This window comes from Rhinolophus ferrumequinum, chromosome X (assembly GCF_004115265.2).
Source record: "Rhinolophus ferrumequinum isolate MPI-CBG mRhiFer1 chromosome X, mRhiFer1_v1.p, whole genome shotgun sequence".
In the NCBI taxonomy this organism is placed as follows: domain Eukaryota; kingdom Metazoa; phylum Chordata; class Mammalia; order Chiroptera; family Rhinolophidae; genus Rhinolophus; species Rhinolophus ferrumequinum.
The window spans coordinates 86,399,053-86,419,606 of NC_046284.1; the positions used below are offsets into that span (position 1 = coordinate 86,399,053).

General features: G+C 52.0%; 2 protein-coding genes across 3 annotated transcripts in view; one reads left to right on the plus strand and one right to left on the minus strand.

Moving 5' to 3' along the window:
• Positions 1-20,447, plus strand: part of SYN1 (synapsin I) — a 53,535-nt gene extending 33,088 nt beyond the window's left edge. Inside the window, exons 6-13 of one of the 2 annotated variants that reach the window (XM_033106203.1) lie at positions 14,604-14,666; positions 15,437-15,579; positions 15,678-15,752; positions 15,847-15,949; positions 17,201-17,341; positions 17,664-17,751; positions 17,846-18,437; positions 19,487-20,447. In XM_033106203.1, the coding sequence (XP_032962094.1) occupies positions 14,604-14,666; positions 15,437-15,579; positions 15,678-15,752; positions 15,847-15,949; positions 17,201-17,341; positions 17,664-17,751; positions 17,846-18,437; positions 19,487-19,622 (1,341 nt within the window). In that variant the 3' untranslated portion in view covers positions 19,623-20,447. The remainder of the gene's footprint in view (positions 1-14,603; positions 14,667-15,436; positions 15,580-15,677; positions 15,753-15,846; positions 15,950-17,200; positions 17,342-17,663; positions 17,752-17,845; positions 18,438-19,486) is intronic. The other variant, XM_033106213.1, reaches the window with a different exon arrangement.
• TIMP1 (TIMP metallopeptidase inhibitor 1) lies at positions 6,007-9,894 on the minus strand. Its single transcript, XM_033106234.1, has 6 exons — positions 9,723-9,894; positions 8,745-8,873; positions 7,935-8,014; positions 7,493-7,619; positions 7,143-7,267; positions 6,007-6,280 (listed from the first exon to the last, which is right to left on the minus strand). Exons 1-6 carry the CDS (start codon positions 9,856-9,858, stop codon positions 6,110-6,112), a joined length of 768 nt encoding a protein of 255 aa, XP_032962125.1. The 5' UTR covers positions 9,859-9,894; the 3' UTR covers positions 6,007-6,109.
• Positions 20,448-20,554: the final 107 nt, after the last annotated feature.

Consider the following 20,554-nt stretch of genomic DNA (forward strand, 5'->3'; position numbering starts at 1 on the left):
TGGTTTTGCAGGGGTGGCCGGGAAGCACCTGGAGGTGGTTGGGCAGAGCACTTTCCCACATGCTTCTCATAATTTGTACTCCTGGAAGAGAAGGGCAGCAATGACTAAGGATGGGCAGAGGGGGCAGGGAATAGCACATGGTGAGACAGAGAGGAGTAGGGAGCAGGGCGGAAAGAAGAGAGCAAGGACGGGGAGCAGGAGGAGGGAAAGTGAGCGGGAACATGGAGAAGGAGCAGGGGACAGGGAAAGGAAGTAAGGACTGGCAAACAGGAGCAGGGAGCAGAAAGAACAGGGGCGAGCTGGCGCTGTGGCTGCAGGCATACCTGAGAAGCACACTCAAGGCCTAGTGGCATCTTTTCCTGTAGATGTTCAGGAAGCCTCCCTGATATGCTCCTTCCTGAGCCACTTCCAAAGATACACCACTCATTTCCTGAAGTGCAGGTTTCCATCCCTCAAGGAGCCTAGAGGGGCAGACACCATGCCCTGTGACCAGATGTCCCTTGGCTAGGACAGACTGTGACTCCCCTCCCAAGTGGTCAGTCCGAAAGATTCAGGACACTATAGGTCAGGGACAGAATGTGTTGTGGTTGGCTGAAATTAGGAAACTCAGTGTCCTAGGGTGGGGGGTACTTTGTGGGAGAGTGTCCCAGGGAGGGGACACTTTGTTCCCCTCCCTGGGACAGAGGGAGGCCTGAGGCTGAGGAGTCCATGTAAGGTGAAGACAGGCTGGCTGAACTGTGATGAGGGATTCCTAAAGGGGAAGCTCTCCTCATAATGTCACCGCAGCTGTTCTTGATGGGCATGCAGACATAACCGCATTATTCTTCATATTCAGATACTTCTATGAGCCAGAGGTTCAGGAACCCTTGAGGAACCTTGATTGTCTGTGAGGCAGGAAAGGGACACTGAGGCTGAGGAGCATTTATGGGTTGAGGGGCTGGGATCTGAGTATCACTTCAGCAGCCTTTGGGTGTCAAAAACCCACCGCATTCCCTCAGCTGGAACAGTCAGGGACTTGTATTTTAGTGGGGAGACAGGTGTGGGGAAGAGATGGGCAGGATACCCTGGTGATTTGAACTCATAATGCCTCATGGTCTCAGTGAGGAGGATGAGCCCCGGGAATTAAGCCGAGGACTAGAGTTGGGAGAAATGTGTCAGGGTACCCTTTGGGTTTCAAGCATTCAAGATTTTCTCCATTCCCCAAGACTCCTGAAAACAAAATGAAAAGTTTGCAGAGCACCTCCCTGCCAGCCTCTACCCCTTCAGTGGGCTTGAGCCACATTTCTGGGAACCTTGCTGTGAGCCCCTGTGCTGGGGGCCTCTCTGAGGCCTGCCCAGACTTACCCCTATCTGAGTTACAATAAACAGCAGGGGGGTGTTGTTGCTAGTACCTGAGGGCTACCTAAGGGTGGTCGTGGACAGAGCCAGGAGCAAAGCAGGGACCGGCAGGAAGGTGGGACTCATGGCAGAGCCTGAGGGATACAGGGGTGGGGGGCAGTTGAAACATAACCGTTCCCCAGCCTAGCTCACCCCCAACCACGAGAGGATCCATCTAAAACTACTGCTTTCTAGGGGCCTGGGTCAGGAGGAGGCCCCCATGCTGCAGTGAGGGAAAAGGACACTGAATCTGGGCCTCTGATACTGATGGTCCCACCTCCACCCGTCAGAGCTGTAGCTCCCTACAACGGTTCAGCAGGAGGCCCAGGCTCAGTGGTGGATGGTCAACAACAGGGAGGTACAGCCTGGGTGTTCCTGCCCACATGAACCTTCTATTTTACTCTTTCAAGAGATCAAAACTTCAGCCGTCTGGGGCAGCTGGATGGCTCAGTTGGTTAGAGCGCGAGCTTTGAACAACAGGGTCGCCGGTTCGATTCCCACATGGGCCAGTGAGCTGCACCCTCCACAACTAGATTGAAGGACAATGACTTGGAGCTGATAGGCCCTGGAGAAACACACTGTTCCCCAATATTCCCCAATAAAAAATTTATAAAACGAACAAAAAATTAAAACTTCAGCCTTCTATTGGAGTAGGGATTGGTAGTTGGGGAGGATGTTTGGGGTTCTAACAGCTTCTTATGCAGACTTTCAATTAATCTTTTTCTTAAGCTCCACCTTCACCCCCACATCCACAAAGAACTGGTGCCCTAATCATTTCCTTTGGTGGTGCTCTATTGAGTCATTGGAGTTGGTCCTCAGATTTCACCACTACTGGCATAGGAGGTGTCCAGGGCTGGAGAGTGAGACATCAGTGTCAGTTACTATTGATAAAAAGAAAGGGCTAGTCTTATAGAAATCTACCTCTTCATCGGTCATGGCGGGGGTTGACATATGGAGTAATATATTGGGAGCTGTTCCAGCAGGGATATTTTCCAACTGGAAATATCTAAGGATGAGGAAATGTGTCAATGGGGGTCAAGCAATAAGGGCTATATGGATGGGTGAAATTTTATGAATGGAAAGAATTTCAAACAGGCTTATCAATGAGCTAGATCGCAATGGTGGATATTTCTGAATGGGAAGATTTGACAAGGGGGCTTATCAATGGGAGTACTTTGGTGAGCATTATGAATGGGGAGGGAGATTTGCCAGTGGGTCAAGCTGTATGAATGGGGAGATTTGTCAATAGAGGTTGTCAGCGGGAGTTATGTCATAGAAAGATATTCATGAATAGGGAAATTTGTCAACTGGGCCATCAGTAGGGGATATGCCAATGAATGGATAGTTATGGAGAGAGATATTTGTCACTGGAGTCCATCAGTGGGTGATGGATTGCTGCTGGGTATTTGTGAACAGGGAGATTTGTCAGTGGGGGTCATCAATGGGGATATGTCAGTGGGATATTTATGAATAAGGAGGTAGTTCAACAGAGGTATTTGTTAGTGGGGTATTTGTGAAAGAATGGATTTGTACAGTGAGGAGAGGGGAATTTTCAAAGGAAAGATTGACCAAAGGCTTAGAGATTTGTCACCTGTAGTCTTGGCGACAGTAGGGATTTATAGACGTGCTGGTTTGCCCACAGCGAGGACTGCGTAGTGGGGAACATTATCCCTGGGGAGTGGGGTTATCCTTAGAAGTCTGAAAATGTTGGTATTTTTCAGCGGGAGGATTTGCACACTGGGAAGCAGTGTACAAGCATCATAGTCGTAAGAAAAACAAATGAGCATATTAGATATGTGTAACATCTCTGCGGGAGACTATCAGGATCACAAGTTAGACCAAGGTTTCCAGGGTGCATTAAATTATTACTACTGATATTATATATTATTTCCAATATTGTAAGTTATCATTCCTGCTATTTAACATTATTTGTAATATTGCAAATAATTATTACTGATAAGAATTATCACTACTAATGTTATACATTAAATTATATTTATCATACTACTAATAACTAATACTCATAAGTGCTATGTGGCTAGCACTGTTCTAGGCACTTTACATGTATGACCTCATTTAATGCTCACATTGTGCCTATGTGTTAAGCATTTTTTAATCCCTATTTTACAGGTGAGGAAACTGAGGCAAAAAGAGGTAATGTGATTTCCCCAAGGACACAGAGTTAGTACATGGAAGGGGCACGATTTAAAAGCAAGTGACCTGGCCCCAGCATTCATGCTCTTCATCACTACACTACACTACACTACCTGTCTAGAAATTAAACCACTGTTAGTAATATTGCACATGAAGTTATTGTTATGAGAACTTCATGTGTTTTGACCTGAAGAAATACCCAAGGGGAGAAGACACCCATGGATCACCCTTCAACCCTAACCTCTGCTTTGGAAGGATACGGGGTAGGGACTGTGAGGCCCATTTTTCAGGGAGAAGTACTGAGGCTCCAGTGAGGGAAGGGCCGGCCCACAGGCTACCCTCACAGGGCTGTCACCCCCACGTACTTTATCTCGGGCATCAGTGTCTCTCCCAAGCCGAGATGTATACACAGACACTCCAAATGCTAGGGCGGGGATTAACTCACTTTCCTCACTTGAATGGATTTTCTAAAAGAGTGATGGGAAGATACAGTGACCCCAGGACTGCAGATATCCTGCCAGGAACTCCTGCCAGGAACTCCTGCCAGGGTGTGGGGCAGGCGGCCTTGTACGCTGCTCTGGACACTATGGAAAAAGCTGCAGTCGGATAGCCCTGTCCATGAAGCATTGATGTATTGATCTGGGGCACCACCTGTAAGTAGGCAGGTTGGCAGGAGAATGGCCTCCACACTGGGCTCCATCCTTTCATTGCCACTTTCTACGTCTCCTTCCTCCCCAGGGTTAAACCAGCTGAGGGCTCAGGGAACTGCCACTGGGGTCAGGGAACCGCCTAAGAGTGCGTGCAGGCAGCTGTTAGTACTAGGATTCGGTGAACTGTCAGGAGCCGCCAAACTCTTGCAGGCAACTGAGGCAATAGTGACATGGCCACCAGGGCCCAAGCAGGGCCCGGGCCCTTCCCTTACAGTTACACCTATCAGTGAAGGCTGCCATTTAGCCCTTTTGGCGGAGTGTAAAAGCCAACATTTTACACCCCTCATCCCCTCAGCATTGGTCCCAGGGTACTCCCACCAGGTCATCATTGACATAACTTTGTTCCCAGACTTGTATCCCCCCAGGGCATAACCAAGGAATAGATGTTGATGTAAAAATTGCTGGAGTGAGGTGCTCTGCACCAGCAGATGAGCACTGGGTGTTCAAAATGCACCCATCCTGACCTAGGACATACCTTGAGCCCTGGGGGAACATCTAGGAGTGCAAAAGGACCAGACCACAGAGGATCCAGGGGCCACTCTGGAGGAGACCTGGGTTCTTATTGGCAGGAGCAGTGGGTAGTCTGATGGGAGGGAATTGAGGCGTCCTTTTCTCCACCAAAGAAGATATTTTGCAGCCTTTTTTCAAGCAGATTCAGGGCAACAGGTCACTGGAGGGTTCCACGGAATGTTTGCACCAATCTGAATTTCTGGTTCCCAGGGCCCTCAGCTGAGTGAGGACCTTCAGAGTGTAAAAGGCAAGAGCCAGGGACTGGAGGGGCCTGGGACAAGCTGTGGGAGCAAGAAGGCCTAAGGGAGGGAATGTTGGGTGGGAGGGTCTCTAGCGAAGGTTTCATGGGGGAAGATGAGCCAGAAAGGTGAGGCTCCGACCTAGAGGCCCCCGTTTTGGTGAGGGGACAGCTGTATAAGGGGAGGTGTGGGGGGGTGGCTGGGCTAACGTACCTGGTTGGGTCTGATTTTGAACCCTTATCTGCACTTCACTGCTGTCAAAGTTGGTCAGAGAAGTGAGGGAAGGAGAGGTAGGAGAAGGGGGAGAAGGGCAGAGATTGGGGATTTCCAGATCATACCTTCTCCCCATCTTTCCTATTCCCCAAACAACCACTTCCAAGGAGTCTCCTGCAGGCCATGGTTGGGGGGTGTGGCAGGGCCACCCCTTCTTCCAGAGTCCTTGGCTGGGTTATGTGGTTGGGGGGTTGTCTCAGACCCCTGGGGCTTTTTCCCTTTCACTCAAGTCAGACTCACAGTATAAGACCTAAGGGTGGAGATGGCAACAGCCACAGATTTGGACGGGGCAGAACGCCCTCACTGGATGGCATCAGGACGGTACCCGAAACAAGGAGAACTGTTAGTCCATTGATGGGGCATTTGTCAATGAGCCTGTGGACCAGAGGGATTTGTGAACAGGGGAATTTGTCAGTGAGGTAGTGATTTGGCAGCAGTGGGTAATTTATGAACTAGAACTTGTGCAAATAAGAATTATAAATTAATCAGTAAAATGTTTTAAAGTATTGAGTAGAGAGATTATCCAGTAAGCTGTGGTTGATAACACAGGTTAAATTGCTGACATTGCAGATCACTAATGCTAATGCCAATGTATAGAATTATTACCGATACCTCAAATTTTATGTAAAATATAAAAAGCCAACATTTTACACCCCTCATCCCCTCAGCATTGGTCCCAGGGTACTTCCACCAGGTCATCATTGACATAAGTTTGTTCCCAGACACTGCACAGGGACACTGCCTGCTGAGTGGTAGGTCTTTATTTCATTGTCTAAAAGAAAGAAAGACAGGAGGTGGAAAGGGGGTGAGTACTGTGCAGGTTTTGGCTTCTGCTGGGGGCAGAATTCAGGCGATCCGGGGCCGCAGAGACTGCCAGTTGCACATCCCTGGCTCCCGTGGCAGGCAGGCAAGGTGACGGCTCTGGAAGCCCTTGTCAGAGCCTGTGAGGATCTGGTCTGTCCACAAGCAGTGAGTGTCACTCTGAAGTTTGCAGGGAATTGATGAGCAGGGAAACACCTGGAAGAGGGAAGAGACGCGCATCTCTGAGGGCTTGTCCTCCTGCCCCGCCCTCCCTGACAGAACAGAACTTCCCCTCCTCAGCTTTCAACATTGAGCTGCTGGAGAGACCTGGTATCACTCCACCTGGGTACAGACTCAAGAACAGCCCCTCCCATTGGGGGAGCAGTCATTGGGTTCGGTGATATGACAGTAATCTAGCAAAAGGATCCATTTCCTGGTGGTTGGGCACAGACATAGGGGTCAGTCAGGTGAATCTCCTGAGGAACTGTCCCATGGGATAGGGAACAACTCGCAGCAGCAGAGAACAGCTAGCGGGTGGGGAACTTAAGCATAGGAAGGAGCCGTGGACCTCAGACAGTCACTGGGGTCAGCAGACATTCAGGGCCATCAGGGAACAGTCCAGGATAGTCAGAAGGACAATGTAACTCGCCCTTGGGTGTGGAACGGTCACAGCTGGAAAGCAAGAATCAGATGTGCTGGGGAAGAGTCATTGGGTTGGGGAACAGCACTTTGGGTTCTTGGAGAACATTCTAGGAACTAAGAAACAATCTCAGGGAGTCAGGAACAGACATCAGGACTATAGAAGAGTAGCAAAGGAGAGTTAGAGGGACAGGAAGCAGCCAGAAAGTCCAGGGAACAGCGAATCCTCAGGTATCAGAAGCCAAGCAAAGGTACAACCAGAATGTTAGGCGAACGGTCTCAGGCCTGGGGGAACAGCAGGAGAGATCAGGGACAGCCCAAGGATTTGGGGAGCAGCCAAAGGGACAAGGAATGGCTAGAGGGAGCAAGAAACAAGCCACGGTTTGGGGAAGAGTCCAAGGAGCACTCTCCAGGTAGTGGGCAGGGCCCAGGCACTCACTGTGCATTCCTCACAGCCAGCGGCATAGATCTTGGTGAAGCCCCGGCGCTGAGCAGAACTCAGACTGTTCCAGGGAGCCACGAAACTGCAGGTGGTGATGTGCAGGTGCCCTTTCCACAGTTGTCCTGCGGGGTGGTGGGGGGGGGGTGGTTTGAGGCAACAGGCAGCTTCTGATTGGCTAGGCCGGGGTCAGGGCGGCGCCTAATTGGCGTCCCTGCAGCACCGACCCGGCTGGGGGCGGTCCCCATTTCAACTGGGACCGTTCCCTCAGAGCCTCGCCGGGCCCAGGATACCCAGCAGCGTCTGAGGAACGGGTGGGCGTGGCCCAGGGCGAGGGGGCGGGGCCTCACCAGCGATGAGAAACTCCTCGCTGCGGTTCTCAGACCGGTGGAAGTATCCACAGACGCTCTCCATGGCCGGGGTGTAGACGAACCGGATGTCATGGGCATCCCCCAAGGCACTGAACCCCTTGAACATCTGTCGATGGATGAGGGGAAGAGTCTCTTTTACTGACATAATCCTCCCACTCTATCTTCTTCATATACCAGCATCCTGAGATCACAGCTAACTTCCTGCTCACCAACCAACAGCCAAAGGCTTTTCTTTCTCTCTCTCTCTCTCTCTCTCTCTCTCTCTCTCTCTCTCTCTCTCTCTCTCTCTCTCTCTCTCTCTCTCTCTCTCTCTCTCTCTCTCTCTCTCTCTCTCTCTCTCTCTCTCTCTCTCTCTCTCTCTCTCTCTCTTTGACAGGGAGAAAGATGTTAGGAACTGCTGAGGAAAGTGCAGTAAGGGTACCTTGGTCATTTTGATCTCGTAACGCTGGTATAAGGTGGTCTGGTTGACTTCTGCGGTCCCCACGAACTTGGCCCTGATGACTGCCGGAGAAGAGGGGGTAAAATGAGTCAAATGAACTACGTGAGCCAATAAAACTAAAACAATCACAACAGTCATGCTAACAAAGCACATACATAGATATCAATCACTGGATGCCAAACAACACACTAATAGTTCTGTTCATTGCTTTACCTATATACTGAGTGCCTACTCTGCCAGGCACTGCTTTAAGCCTTTTTCATATATTCATCACGTGTTCATTCACTCAACAAATATTCTAGAGTGCCTGCTGTGTGCTAGGCACTGTTCTGGGTGTTAGGGACACAACAGTGAACAAAACACAGAAATCCCTTCCCTCGTGAAGCTCACATTCTAGCCAGAAGGAGGCAGACTAAACACAAGCAAAATAGATCAGTCTATGGAATGTTAGAAGGTATTAAGTATGACGGGAGACTTCAGAGTTGGGTAAAGGGGATCAGGAGTATTAGGAAACAGGGATTAAAATTTTGAGAAGGTGACTTTTGAGGCAGCCACCCATATGGATACCTGGGGCCAAGGGGGTACCAGGCAGAGGGAGCAGCCAGTGCAAAGGCCGTGAGCTGGGACTGGACCTGGAGTAATCAGGGAACCATGAGGTTGCCAGTGTGGCAAAAGCAGAGTCAGGGTAGGGCTGAGTTTGGAACTGTTCTAGAGGTGAGCCCTGTCGTGAACCCCAATGGACTGAGGCGGAAAACAAAGCACAGAGCGTGTGGGCAGAGTAGGGTAACTCACCAAGGTCGGAGCTACAGAAGGCCATCTGCGGGTGGGGTGGGGCACAGGTACATGCCCTGCTGGGGGCTGCCAGCCACAGCAACAACAGGATGCCGGAGACCAGGGGCGCAAAGGGGGCCATAGTGGGCTCTGCAGAGGTAGGGAGGAGGGGTCAGGGAGGCCCCCAGCCCAGCTGATCCTCAGACTTGGCAGGCCTCCCACCCCATCCTGTCCCCCCCACCACCACCACCAAGCAGCCTGGAGGGGGATGAGGTGACTGTACTTGGGATTAAGGGGTTGGGGAGTTTGGGGATTTTAAGTGGGGGTGGGGATTTGAGAGCCCACAGTTTAGGGGGTCAGGAGTTTCAGAGTTGTGAAATTTGAGTGATTTAAGGGACTGGGTGAGTGGGGGAGATTATGGGGCTGTGGTGTTAGGGGATTTAGGGGGGTCGGGGAAGTCGGAAAGTTGAGAGGAGTTGGGGTGAGGAATTTGGGGTTTTTGAGCTGGAGGAATTTGGGGGAGGTTGGGACTTTCAGAGTTGTGCATATTGAGAGAGAGAGGAGGTGGGGGAGTTGGGGAGGCTGAGGGGGTTTAGGGAGTTGCGGGACTTGGGGGGTTTAAGAGGGTGGGGGTGCCAGAGGGATTTGGGAGCAGATGAGTCTCCAGGTTTAGGGAGTTGGGGATTTAGGAGTCTGGAGGCTTGGGGGGCAATGAGGGAGTTCAGGGCAGTTGGCCGCTTAGGAGGCTTCTGTTGTATTAGGGTTTCGTGAGTTTGGGAGAGTTGGGATGGATGTCAGGGGTTCGGAGGAGTTTGGAGTGCCGGGATTGGGGGAGCAGTTCCAGCACCCTCCCCCCCTTTCCCTTGACCAGCCCAGGGTCCTGGTACCCCCCTCCACCCCCACCCAGCCAGGCTGAGCAGCCAGGTGTCCGGCAGCCGAGGCAGGAAAGCTCGAGCTCTGCTTTAGGCCCTGCTGCCACAGAGGCAGGCCCCTGCCTACCTTCGGTGTAGCTTCTCTGGGCGCTGGGTCTGCAGTGATGGCGGCAGGGCCAGAGCAGCGGAGGATAAATGTCCACTCGAGGGGCGGGGGTGGCAGTAGTGCGGAAACCACAGGCCTCCAAGCTTCCTGGACGCATTACTCATCCGCCCACCATCAGTGGAGGCCAAGGGGCGGGCCGAGGGCTGCCGAAAACGGGCTTCACCCTCCTCTCCCTCCCCCTGCGCCTCGCCCTGGTCATCCCCCTCCCCCATCTCCAAATCGGCCCCATAGGCGGCCTCAATGGAGGGCTTAGAGGCAGGATTCCCCCCGTGCAATTCCCTAAAGCTTCCAAACTTTCTCCAAAGTCTATCCAATCACCCACAAACCCCCAAACTCCCCATGGCTGAAGCCTGAATTAGTTCATTCGTCGGTGAACATTTCTAGTGCACCTACTGTATGCCAAACACACACAAAAATTCCTCTCTGGAGGGGTGGTGGGTTAGCTCAGTTGGTCAGAGCGTGATGCTGATGACACTAAGGTTGCCTGTTCGATCCCTACATGGGCCGCCGTGAGCTGTGCCCTCCTTAAAAAAAAAGAAGAAAAAGCAAAAATTCCTCTCTGATACACCCGACATCCTGGTGCAGGGTTGGGGAGGCAGAGAGGAGGCTGAGTAGAAGCAGTGGAGGGAGATAAAGCAGGTGAATGGAGGAAGAATACAATCTGGAGTGACTGAGGCATGGACAGATGAAGTGACTTATCCAAGGTCACAGTTAATAAGGGACAGAACTGGGATTTGAACTCAGGTGGCCTGGAGCCAGAGCCTGGGTCTTAATGACCTCTCAAAAAACACAGGCAAATAGTCAGCATTTACATAGCACCAACTGTGTACCAGGCACTCAACATCATTTATCTCACTTAAAGCTCACAATGTTTGTGACAACATAGGTGGATCTAGTAGAGGGTATTATGCTAAGTGAAATAAATCAGATAGAAAAAGACAAATGCCGCATGATTTTACTTATATGTGGAATCTTAAAAACACAACCAACCAAACCAAAGAGAAACAGACTCATAGATAGAGAACAAACTGGTGGTTGTCAAAAAAAAGGAGGGATGGGGGGTGGACAAAATAGGTGAAGGGGATTAAGAGGTACAAATTTTCAGCTATGAAATAAATAAGTCAGGGGACTGCAATGTACAGCACAGAGATTACAGTCAATAATATTGTTATAACTTTGTATGGTGACAGATGCTAACTAGATTTATCACGGTGATCACTTCATAATGTATGAAATATCGAATCACTATATTGCACACCTGAAACTAATATAATATTGTATGTCAACTATAATTCGGTTTTTTTAAAGCTCACAATAAGCCTCTGAGATGGGTACCAACATTATTCCCATTTTACAGATGAGGAAATAAGAGGCATAGAGGGATTGAAGAACTTTCCCAGGATCACAGGGAATGGCTGGGATTTGAACCTAGGCCAACTGGAGCCAGGATCTTAACGCAGGCTTGGCAAGCGGGAAGGTGCCAGTGAATTAATGAGCATTGGAGTGGGGGGAGTTGAATGGTGGTGAAAGAGGCCAGTGAGTCAGGAGAAAACTGATACCCTCCCGTCCTGCCCTGCCCCTGCCCCACCAACCCCCCGCCAACGCCCCGGTAGACGTAGATGGTGGGGTGAGGCAATCCCTGCCCAACAGCTTCCAGATGCTGCCTGAATCTTCCCTGGGGTCCTGGGAAAGGGCTCTGAGGGCAGATTGACATCCTTCGTTAGTTCAAGGAGGACAGACCAATAATAACAATAATGGTAGTTGTTAGCATCACTTATTGAGCACTTACTGTGTACTGTGCCCTGAAGTCTTTGTGTAAATTCTCTCATTCAATCTGCAATACCCCCTGGCTAATTAAGCTGGATTAACTCAGTCAACAACAATACCACCACAATAAAAACTACCACCAGCTCTTGAGGAGTGCTTACTGGTTATCAAGCACCGTTCTATAATCTTAGTATTTTATCTCTCAGTCAATCCTGATTGCCTCCTGGTTAATTAGTGTTGGCTTACCAATAATAGTACCCAGCACTATTATAATAATAGTCCCAGCACTTTTAGAGGATGCAGATTTCCTGTGTGCCAGGTATTGTGCTGAGCATTTTTCACAACTCATTGGTTCCTCACAACATCCCTGTGAGTTAGAGACTGTTCATATTCTCATTATACAGATGAGGAAACTGAGACAAAGGATTGAGTGACCTGCCCAGGAATGAGAGTGAAGAAATTACTCTGAAGTAGGGGAGGAAGTAAACCAGGAATTTGGAGAAGCTGATTGTGAAAGTGGCGGAGTGAGAGTGAATGAGACAGGGGGCTGAGTAAGTCAGTGTCGGGACCAAAGGAAGAAGTGAAAGAAGGGAAAGTCCTGCTGCAGCACTTCACTGACCCAAAGCTGGTTCTGACGCCAGCTTTGTGATTCTGAAACATGAGTCAGCACAGAGTTTCGCCGACTGTCTACATGTGAGGGGTTGTGTGGATCTGGTTTATTGTGCAGGTTTTGAAACTGGTAGGGTTTCATGGAGGGGTGTCCATGTGTGTGACCATCTGGGGAGCTGCGTGGGGGCCGTGGGGGCCATGGGGCCCACCTAGGTAGGCAGAGCAGACACCTGACAATCCCCATAGCACACTAAGTGCTTGTGCCTGATTGTACCCTTTGTACAGATCAGGAAACTGAGGCCCAGAGAGGATTAAGTGACCTGCCTAGGATCCCCCATGGCCTTAGGAGGAAGAGAGACCAAGATTCAAAGCTAGGGCTCTCTAGGGGATCCCAGAGTGCAGGGCTCCCTGCACACACACATGTGTGGGCACACACAGACACACCTGCGGGCACACACACACACATACACACGTGCAGGCACACACAGACACGTGTGGGCACACACAGACTCACATACACACGTGTGGGCACACAGAGACACACATGCGGGCACACACAGGCACACAGACACACGTGCGGGCACACAGGCACACATACACACGTACGGGCACACACAGACACACGAGTGGACACACACAGATACACATCCACAGTGTTGTGTTCAGGCTCAGGTCCAGAGGAAATAAGGAGGGTTTAGGAAAAGAGGAGCCTAGAAAATTTGGGCTTGTGTGTGTGCATTTGTGCACAGCTCTCTGCTGTGTCTCTGCCTTTGAGAGTCGAATGTTTGCCTTTAGGTGGTGGTATGTGTGGTGTATGTGTGGACCTGGGTGTGTGTAGCCCTGTGTGTTTGTGTTGCTTCTAGGAGTTGTGTGTGCCTCTGTAAAGCGGGTCTAGGTTGCACATATCCTTGTGGATGTGTTGCTCCCCTCTGTGAGCTGAGTGTTGCCTGAATGTTACGTCACACATCACACGCTGCTTCTGCAGTGTTTCCCTGCAACACTACCCAGACGATCCTCGCGAGCCCGTCCCCACACGGTTCCTCTCAGCGCCCCATAATGACGACAGTCATTTGGGAAATGAGGAAGGTGGGAATGCGGGAAGGAGGGCGGGCAAGGCCTGAAGGTCAATCGGTCACCCTGAGCCTGCGGGCTTCCTGTGCCTGTCGGGAACCGCCACCGCCCTCGCCACCCCTCCGGGAATAGGGAATACCATCTCTACGCTGTGGGGCAGCAGTCTGCACAGCAGAGGGCGGGCACGGCCAGCCCCATGTGCATCCTGTACTGTGTGGGGCTGGGGTCGCCCAACTCAGCTCCCTCTCTCCCGCCCAGGATCAGGGAGACTTGACATATCCCTGTACCTGAATGTGTGAGCAAATGAGTGTGTGTGTGTGTGCGCGCATGCACACACCCAAGTGTTGTGTGTATGCTTAGGAGGGATGTGGGTGTCTCTAGCTGTGTGTATGCCTCTCCGTTTGTACATATGACAAGGCATGTTGTGTGCATGTCCCTAGATACTCTGTGTGCCCAGGAGTGTGGTGTGGGTGTCCGTGTTATGGGTCTCAGTGGTTCTGTGAATACCTAGAAGTGTGTGTACCTCTGTATGTGGAGTGGGTCCTTCTGTTTGTTGTGAGTTTGCCTAGGAGTGTTGCGTGTGTGTCTGTGAGTGTTGACTACGTGTCCACTTCTGTTGTGTGTGCCTGTCCGAGTTGTGTGTGCCTTTGCGTTCTGTGGCTGTGCCTTGAGGGTTGTCTCTGTATTGCATGGGTAATCCTTCATGTTGTGTGTGTCCCTCTAACTGTTGTGTGGATTTGGGTGATGGGAGGAGGGCTGTGTATGTGTCTGCGCCCAAAACAGTTGAGTGTGTGCTGCTGGGCAAGGAGGCTGGCCTGGAGCGCTGGGCTGAATGACTGGGTGCCGGTGCAGCTGGAGAGCAACGTGGGCTCTGGAGCCTGTGTTGGTTGCAGGTCTCTCCATCTCATGGGTCTCAACCTGCGTGGGCATCTCTGGGTTTGATCGTGTAGATCTGAGTTCTAGGGATTTGTGTGTGTGTCTCTAGGTTGTGTATGCATGTGGACAAGGCTAACATGCAAGGCCTGGCTGAAGGGTCCAGTTGCTACATGCTCACGACCACAGCCCCAGGCATGCACACTCACTTTTCTATCATCCAGTCACTGTATAAACAAACTTTCCCTTTTCCGGAAAAGGCTCCCACCCTTATCCAAGCAGAGGCAGAAAGTCTGGAACTTGGGGGTGGTGGAGGGGGAGCCAGACAGACAGGGCTCTGGGTTTGATTTTGAGTTAGGAGGCGCTGTGGACCCCCAGCTGCTGTATGCCTGTCTCTGACCTGCCTCTTCTGGGAAATGGCTCCTAATGTGGCTCCCGCTGGATGGGCTCCCCTCAGCACCACCCCAGCCCTGGCCATCAGCCCTCCTGCCCTGACCATGCTCTGCCTTTCCATCCTACCAGCTCAGCAGCACAACATACCCCGTGGTTGTGAAGATGGGGCATGCACACTCCGGGATGGGCAAGGTGAGTCCCCAAGTGGGGGGTGTCCATGTGTGTTCGTACATGGTGTACACTCCTGGCATTGTGCTCATGTATGTAGATGTATATTGTATATTCAATGCACATGGGTAATTTTATGTGATTGTGTGTCCTGTGGTGTTTTTATCTATTTGTATCCTTTCCCTCACATTCTTAGATTTTGTTGGCCCAATTTTGTATCATGCTCTCAGCCAAGTTTATGTGTCCTGTTATTTTGTTAGTGTATATAGCATTCTATCTGTGTATATGCATGCCTGTGTTGAACACACACTAGGTGATCTTTTACATTCAAGGGTCTTGTGGTACTGCATGCTTTCTATACATCTGATTTTGTCTCTGTGTACATAGAAAGCAGACTTGTAATTTTTATGTTGGAGTGTGTCCATGCTTCTCTGTTTGTATGTTGTGTGTGCAACTGATTTTGTGTCTGTATGCATATACCGTATATACAATTTTCACACAGCTTTATTAAGATATACTTCACATACCATAAAACATACTCACATAAGGTAGACAATTCAGTAGTGTTTATTATATTCACAGAGTTGTATACACACACCTTTGTGTCTGTGTGTACATGTAAAAACCAGGAGGCCCAGAATTTTATGCATGTGTGAATGCCTTGGTGTGTCCACCAAATTTTTATGTACTCAGCTCACCTGTGTCATTCGTGTGCCTGCCCCTGCTTGAGGCAGCCCCAGTGCCCACTGCTGTGCCACCCTGCCCAGGCTCTGATCCCCACCCCACTCCCACAGGTCAAGGTGGACAACCAGCATGACTTCCAGGATATCGCAAGTGTCGTGGCACTGACCAAGACATATGCCACTGCCGAGCCCTTCATTGATGCCAAATATGATGTGCGCATCCAGAAGATTGGGCAGAACTACAAGGCCTATATGTGAGTGGAGAGACCGAGGCCCGAGCAGGGGTCCCCTGCCCTGCCCTGGGTGGCCCAGGTCCCCTTGAGTCTCTGCCCTCTCTCCTTTTGCCCGCCAGGAGGACATCAGTGTCAGGAAACTGGAAGACCAACACTGGTTCTGCAATGCTCGAGCAGATTGCCATGTCTGACAGGTGGCTGGCCCGAACTCGGCGGGGAGGGGACGTGAGGTGGGAGTGTGGCTGCCCAGGAAGGCACTGACAGGCTCCTTGCCCTATGTCTTGGCAGGTACAAGCTATGGGTGGATACGTGCTCAGAGATTTTTGGGGGACTGGACATCTGCGCCGTGGAAGCACTGCATGGCAAGGACGGAAGGGATCACATCATTGAGGTGGGAGCATCCAGAGATTGGTAAGAGGAATAAAGGGAGGAGCAGGTGCACGGCAGAGGACTCCATGGCCCAGAAGGTCCTCAGCAAATGGCAAAATGTGTAATAAACTGTAAAGTACCTTGTGAGCTGGGACACGCTGGCAAATGGAAAAATACTTAGTAAACTCTAACCTGCTTTGTGAACTTGGACATCCTGAGTGAATAGCAAAATACTCGTTGAACTATAAAGTGCTCTGTGAACTGAGCCCATTGGTGAATGGCAAAGCACTTAATAACCTTTAAAGTATTCTGTGAACTGAGAGGTCCTTGGCAAACAGTAAAGCACTTTGTAAACTATACTTTGTAAAGAGTACTGGCTGATACTAAAGCATTCTGTAACCTGTAACATACGTTATAAATTAGGATGTGCTTGGTGAACAGCAAGGTGCTTTATAAAACTATAAAAAAGGAGCTCTGTAAACTGGGAAGTCCTTCTTATTGAGCAAAACACTTTCAAAATTCTAAAGCTCTTTGTAAACAACTGTGCCCCTGGTAAACAGTAAAGCAATTTGTAAACTGTGAAATGCCTTGAAAATTCGGAGTGCTTGGTAAACACTAGTGCTTTATACGAGGTAAAGCATTTTGTAATCAATGGTGCGCTTTGCAGAGCACTTTCTAAACTCTAAACATACCATATATTTCACAGTCCTTTGTAAAGGGCAAGGAGCTTTGTAAACTGTAAAGTACCATGTCAACTACAAAGTTCTTTGTAAAGAACAGAGCCCCTAGCAAACTATAAAGCAGGGATTAGCAAACACTGTCAAGGGACAGACGGTGCGTATTTTAGGCTTTGCCGCCAAATGGTATCACTGAAGCGATTCAACTCTGCAAAAGCAGCCACAGACAATATGTTAAAAAAATAATGTGGCTGTGTTCCGATAAAACTGTATAGACATTGAAATTGAAATTTCATGTAATTTTCATGTCATGAAATCTTTCTTTGATTCAAAAAATATATATATAAAACCCATCGTTCGCGTGGGGGCCATACAAAAACAGGTGCTGGGCCAGATTTGGCCTATGGGTCCTAATTTGATGACTCCGTACCTTGCAGGAGATCAGCCTTCTACGCACTGCGCATCAGTGCCTCTCAAACTGAAGCTCATTTCCGTGGCAGCCACCATTCTTTCTGCCAACTTAAAGTACTTTGTCACTGTCCCCCTCACATGCACCTCCTACTTCTCTCCTCACTGGGTCCCTTTTCCTCCCCAAGGTCGTGGGCTCCTCCATGCCACTCATCGGTGACCACCAGGACGAAGACAAGCAGCTCATCGTAGAGCTCGTGGTCAACAAGATGGCTCAGGCCCTCCCCCGGCAGCGGGATGCCTCCCCTGGCAGGGGCTCCCACAGCCAGGTCAGCTAGGGGTGGGCATGCCAGCCTTTGGTCATGCTGTGTCACAGAGCACATCAGCAGGCTAAGGGTGTCACCATTATGTGTGGTGGCAATGACAAACTGTTTTAAAAATTGATAAGTAGCTGCTACCCTGACCTCCCCTGAATGCTTCTCGACCCCTCCCCCGGGAAGGAGTCCCCACCCAACAACCTGACATCCCCTCAGCTCAACCACAAACACAGGCAATACCCAGCACATAGGGAACCCGTGTTATTCTGATTGGCTGATGCTCCAATGGCTGGTAACTATTTTTAACCTCTCCTGCTCCACTCCTCTACCGCAGACTTTGTCCCCAGGGGCCCTGCCCTTGGGCCGCCAGACCTCCCAGCAGCCCGTGGGGCCCCCTGCTCAGCAACGACCCCCACCACAGGGTAAGTGAGGGGCCAACTTCCTGGGCCCCTACCATCCCGCAGACCCCCCCCAACTTGCTGGCTTTCACATGTGTACTCTCTTTCTGTCCCTCAGGTGGACCTCCGCAGCCAGGCCCAGGCCCCCAACGCCAGGGACCCCCGTTGCAGCAGCGCCCACCCCCGCAGGGCCAGCAGCACCTTTCCGGCCTTGGACCCCCAGCTGGCAGCCCCCTGCCCCAGCGCCTACCGAGTCCCACATCAGCGGCCCAGCAGCCTGTGTCCCAGGCCCCACCGCTGACCCAGGGTCAAGGCCGCCAGTCCCGGCCGGTGGCAGGAGGACCCGGGGCACCTCCAGCAGCCCGCCCACCTGCCTCCCCATCTCCCCAGCGACAGGCGGGCCCCCCACAGGCTACCCGTCAGACATCTGTCTCTGGTCAGGCTCCACCAAAGGCCTCAGGGGCTCCACCGGGTGGTCAGCAGCGCCAGGGCCCACCCCAGAAACCACCAGGCCCTGCTGGCCCTACCCGCCAAGCCAGCCAGGCGGGTCCCATGCCCCGCACTGGGCCACCCACCACACAGCAGCCGCGGCCCAGTGGCCCGGGTCCCGCTGGACGCCCCACCAAGCCACAGCTGGCCCAGAAACCTAGCCAGGACGTGCCGCAACCTGCCACCGCTGCTGCCGGGGCACCCCCGCACCCCCAGCTCAAGTAAGGGGACCCCCACAGCAGCCCTTGCCTTGCTGCTCCCAAAACATGCTCCTGCACCAGGAGGGCAGCCCCAGCTCCCAAGCTCCTCAGACCCAGATCCTATCCAGGGGTCCTGAGAGCTCTCTCTCCAGTCTGGGCCAGACCCCTCCTGTCCAGAGAGGCTCCTGCCCTCCATCCCAGGTCCTTTTCCCTCCATCCCAGAGACGCAGCGCCAGAATCCCAGAGAAACCCCTTTCAGTTCAGGCTTCCTAATAGGTCTTGGGAGAGTCCCCTCCCCAGCCCCTCTGGACCCACTGTAAGCACCTTGCTGACCCTCCTTCCGTAGGGTCCAGCCCACTAAGTCCTCCTCCCATCTCAGAGCCTTTGCTGCCAAACTCATCCTCTTCCTGCCCAGCCTGACTCCTCCCAGCCAATGCCCCAAACTGCCCCACCGCACCCCACCCCCGGCCCAATTCTCGGTCGTCCCATGTGGCTTCACACCCTTCCCAGTTGTCCACATACTTTTCTTCCAATCTAGGCTCCTTTCTGCTCCATCCCCAAATTCCTTCTGGTCTCTCAGTCTCCTCCCAAATCATCCCACCGCCCCCTCTGCCTCCTGTGGTCCATTCCTCATCTGCCCCCACCTTAGCTCGAGTCCTCACTGCCCCACCTCACGGCTCCCCTGTGCATTTTCCCCTCCCCGCCTGTCCTCCCTGGAAACCCCCTCACTCCCTCCAGACTCCTCACCCTGAGCTTGGAAACTGCCCTGCCCCTCTTCACCTTTATATCAAACTCCTCCCAGTCGGAGCCTAGATTTGAGGAGAAAATTCAGCCCAGGACTCTTCTCATGAATCCCAGACTTCAACTTGGATCCCAGCCCTCCCAGGGCTCCCTGACTACGTCTGAGAATCCATCCGGGTCCAGGCCCGTGCTGAGGGGCGGGAGGGTCACAGGCACCGCCCCAGGACCACAGGGGCAGGGCTGGGGCCGGGCCTGGGGTAACGTTGTGTTTCTCTCCCCCTCCTCCCCTCCTCTCCCCCCTCCCACGCCTCCACCTTGTCTCTCTCTAGCAAATCCCAGTCTCTGACCAATGCCTTCAACCTTCCAGAGCCAGCCCCGCCCAGGCCCAGCCTTAGCCAGGACGAGGTGAAAGCTGAGACCATCCGCAGCCTGAGGAAGTCTTTCGCCAGCCTCTTCTCCGACTGACACCCCACCCTGAGCACCCCCAAATCCCTGGGCAACCCCTCTCTGGGCCCAGAATCCATTTCTCACTTTTGGAATCTCCAACTGTCCTGGTTCACCAAGATCCCTCTTCTCCTCAGAATGTCCAAGTCCCTCAAGAAACCTCATTCCTGGTCCTAAACCCAGTTCTCACGTTTGGAATTCCCAAGACCTCTGGAAGCCCACTCCCGGTCACCTCAAGACCTACTTCTCAGTTTCAGAACCTCCAAATTCCTAAAGACCTCCACCCCTGGTCCCCCAGAGTACGTTTTCCTTCCCAGAAGCTCCCAAACACCAGGCAACCCATTCTGGCCCCAACACCACTGTGTCCCCTCCGGGAGCCTCCCCTCCTGGAGCCCTGAAATTCCCGGAAAACCCTACTCCTGGTCCCAGATCTCTCAAGCACACTTTGTTCCCCATCAGAATTCCCCAAATCCTTAAGAAAGCCCTACCTTTGAGCCCCCTTCCATGGATTTCCTATTTCTGGAGACCCACCTCCTCAAATGCCACCGCCCAGCCCCACAAGGATTTCCCTTCACCTGCCCCCAACCCTATTCAACACATTGAGAGCTCCTCCCACTGCTAGGATCCCTCAGTTCCCCAGGGACCCCTGCCCCACTTTCCTGCCTCCGACAGCTGTCCTTAAATATGCAAACTCTACCCATCCTCCCAGAATCCTTTGCACACAGAAGGCCAGTGGTCCCCCACTTCCCCACCTTTGCCGTGATGTCTGTGTCTGTGACTGACGTGGCCTCCTCTTGTGCCGTGCTTGGCATATGTGGTCCTCGTTCATCGTGCCGCCTGTGGTGATGCGTGCAGTGGCGCTGTTTGTGTGGTCCGCACCTCCCCCTAACCTCCACTCCTCGCCTGGACTCATCCCCACCCCTCAGCGGCTCTGAACCCCACGAGAAGAGTCG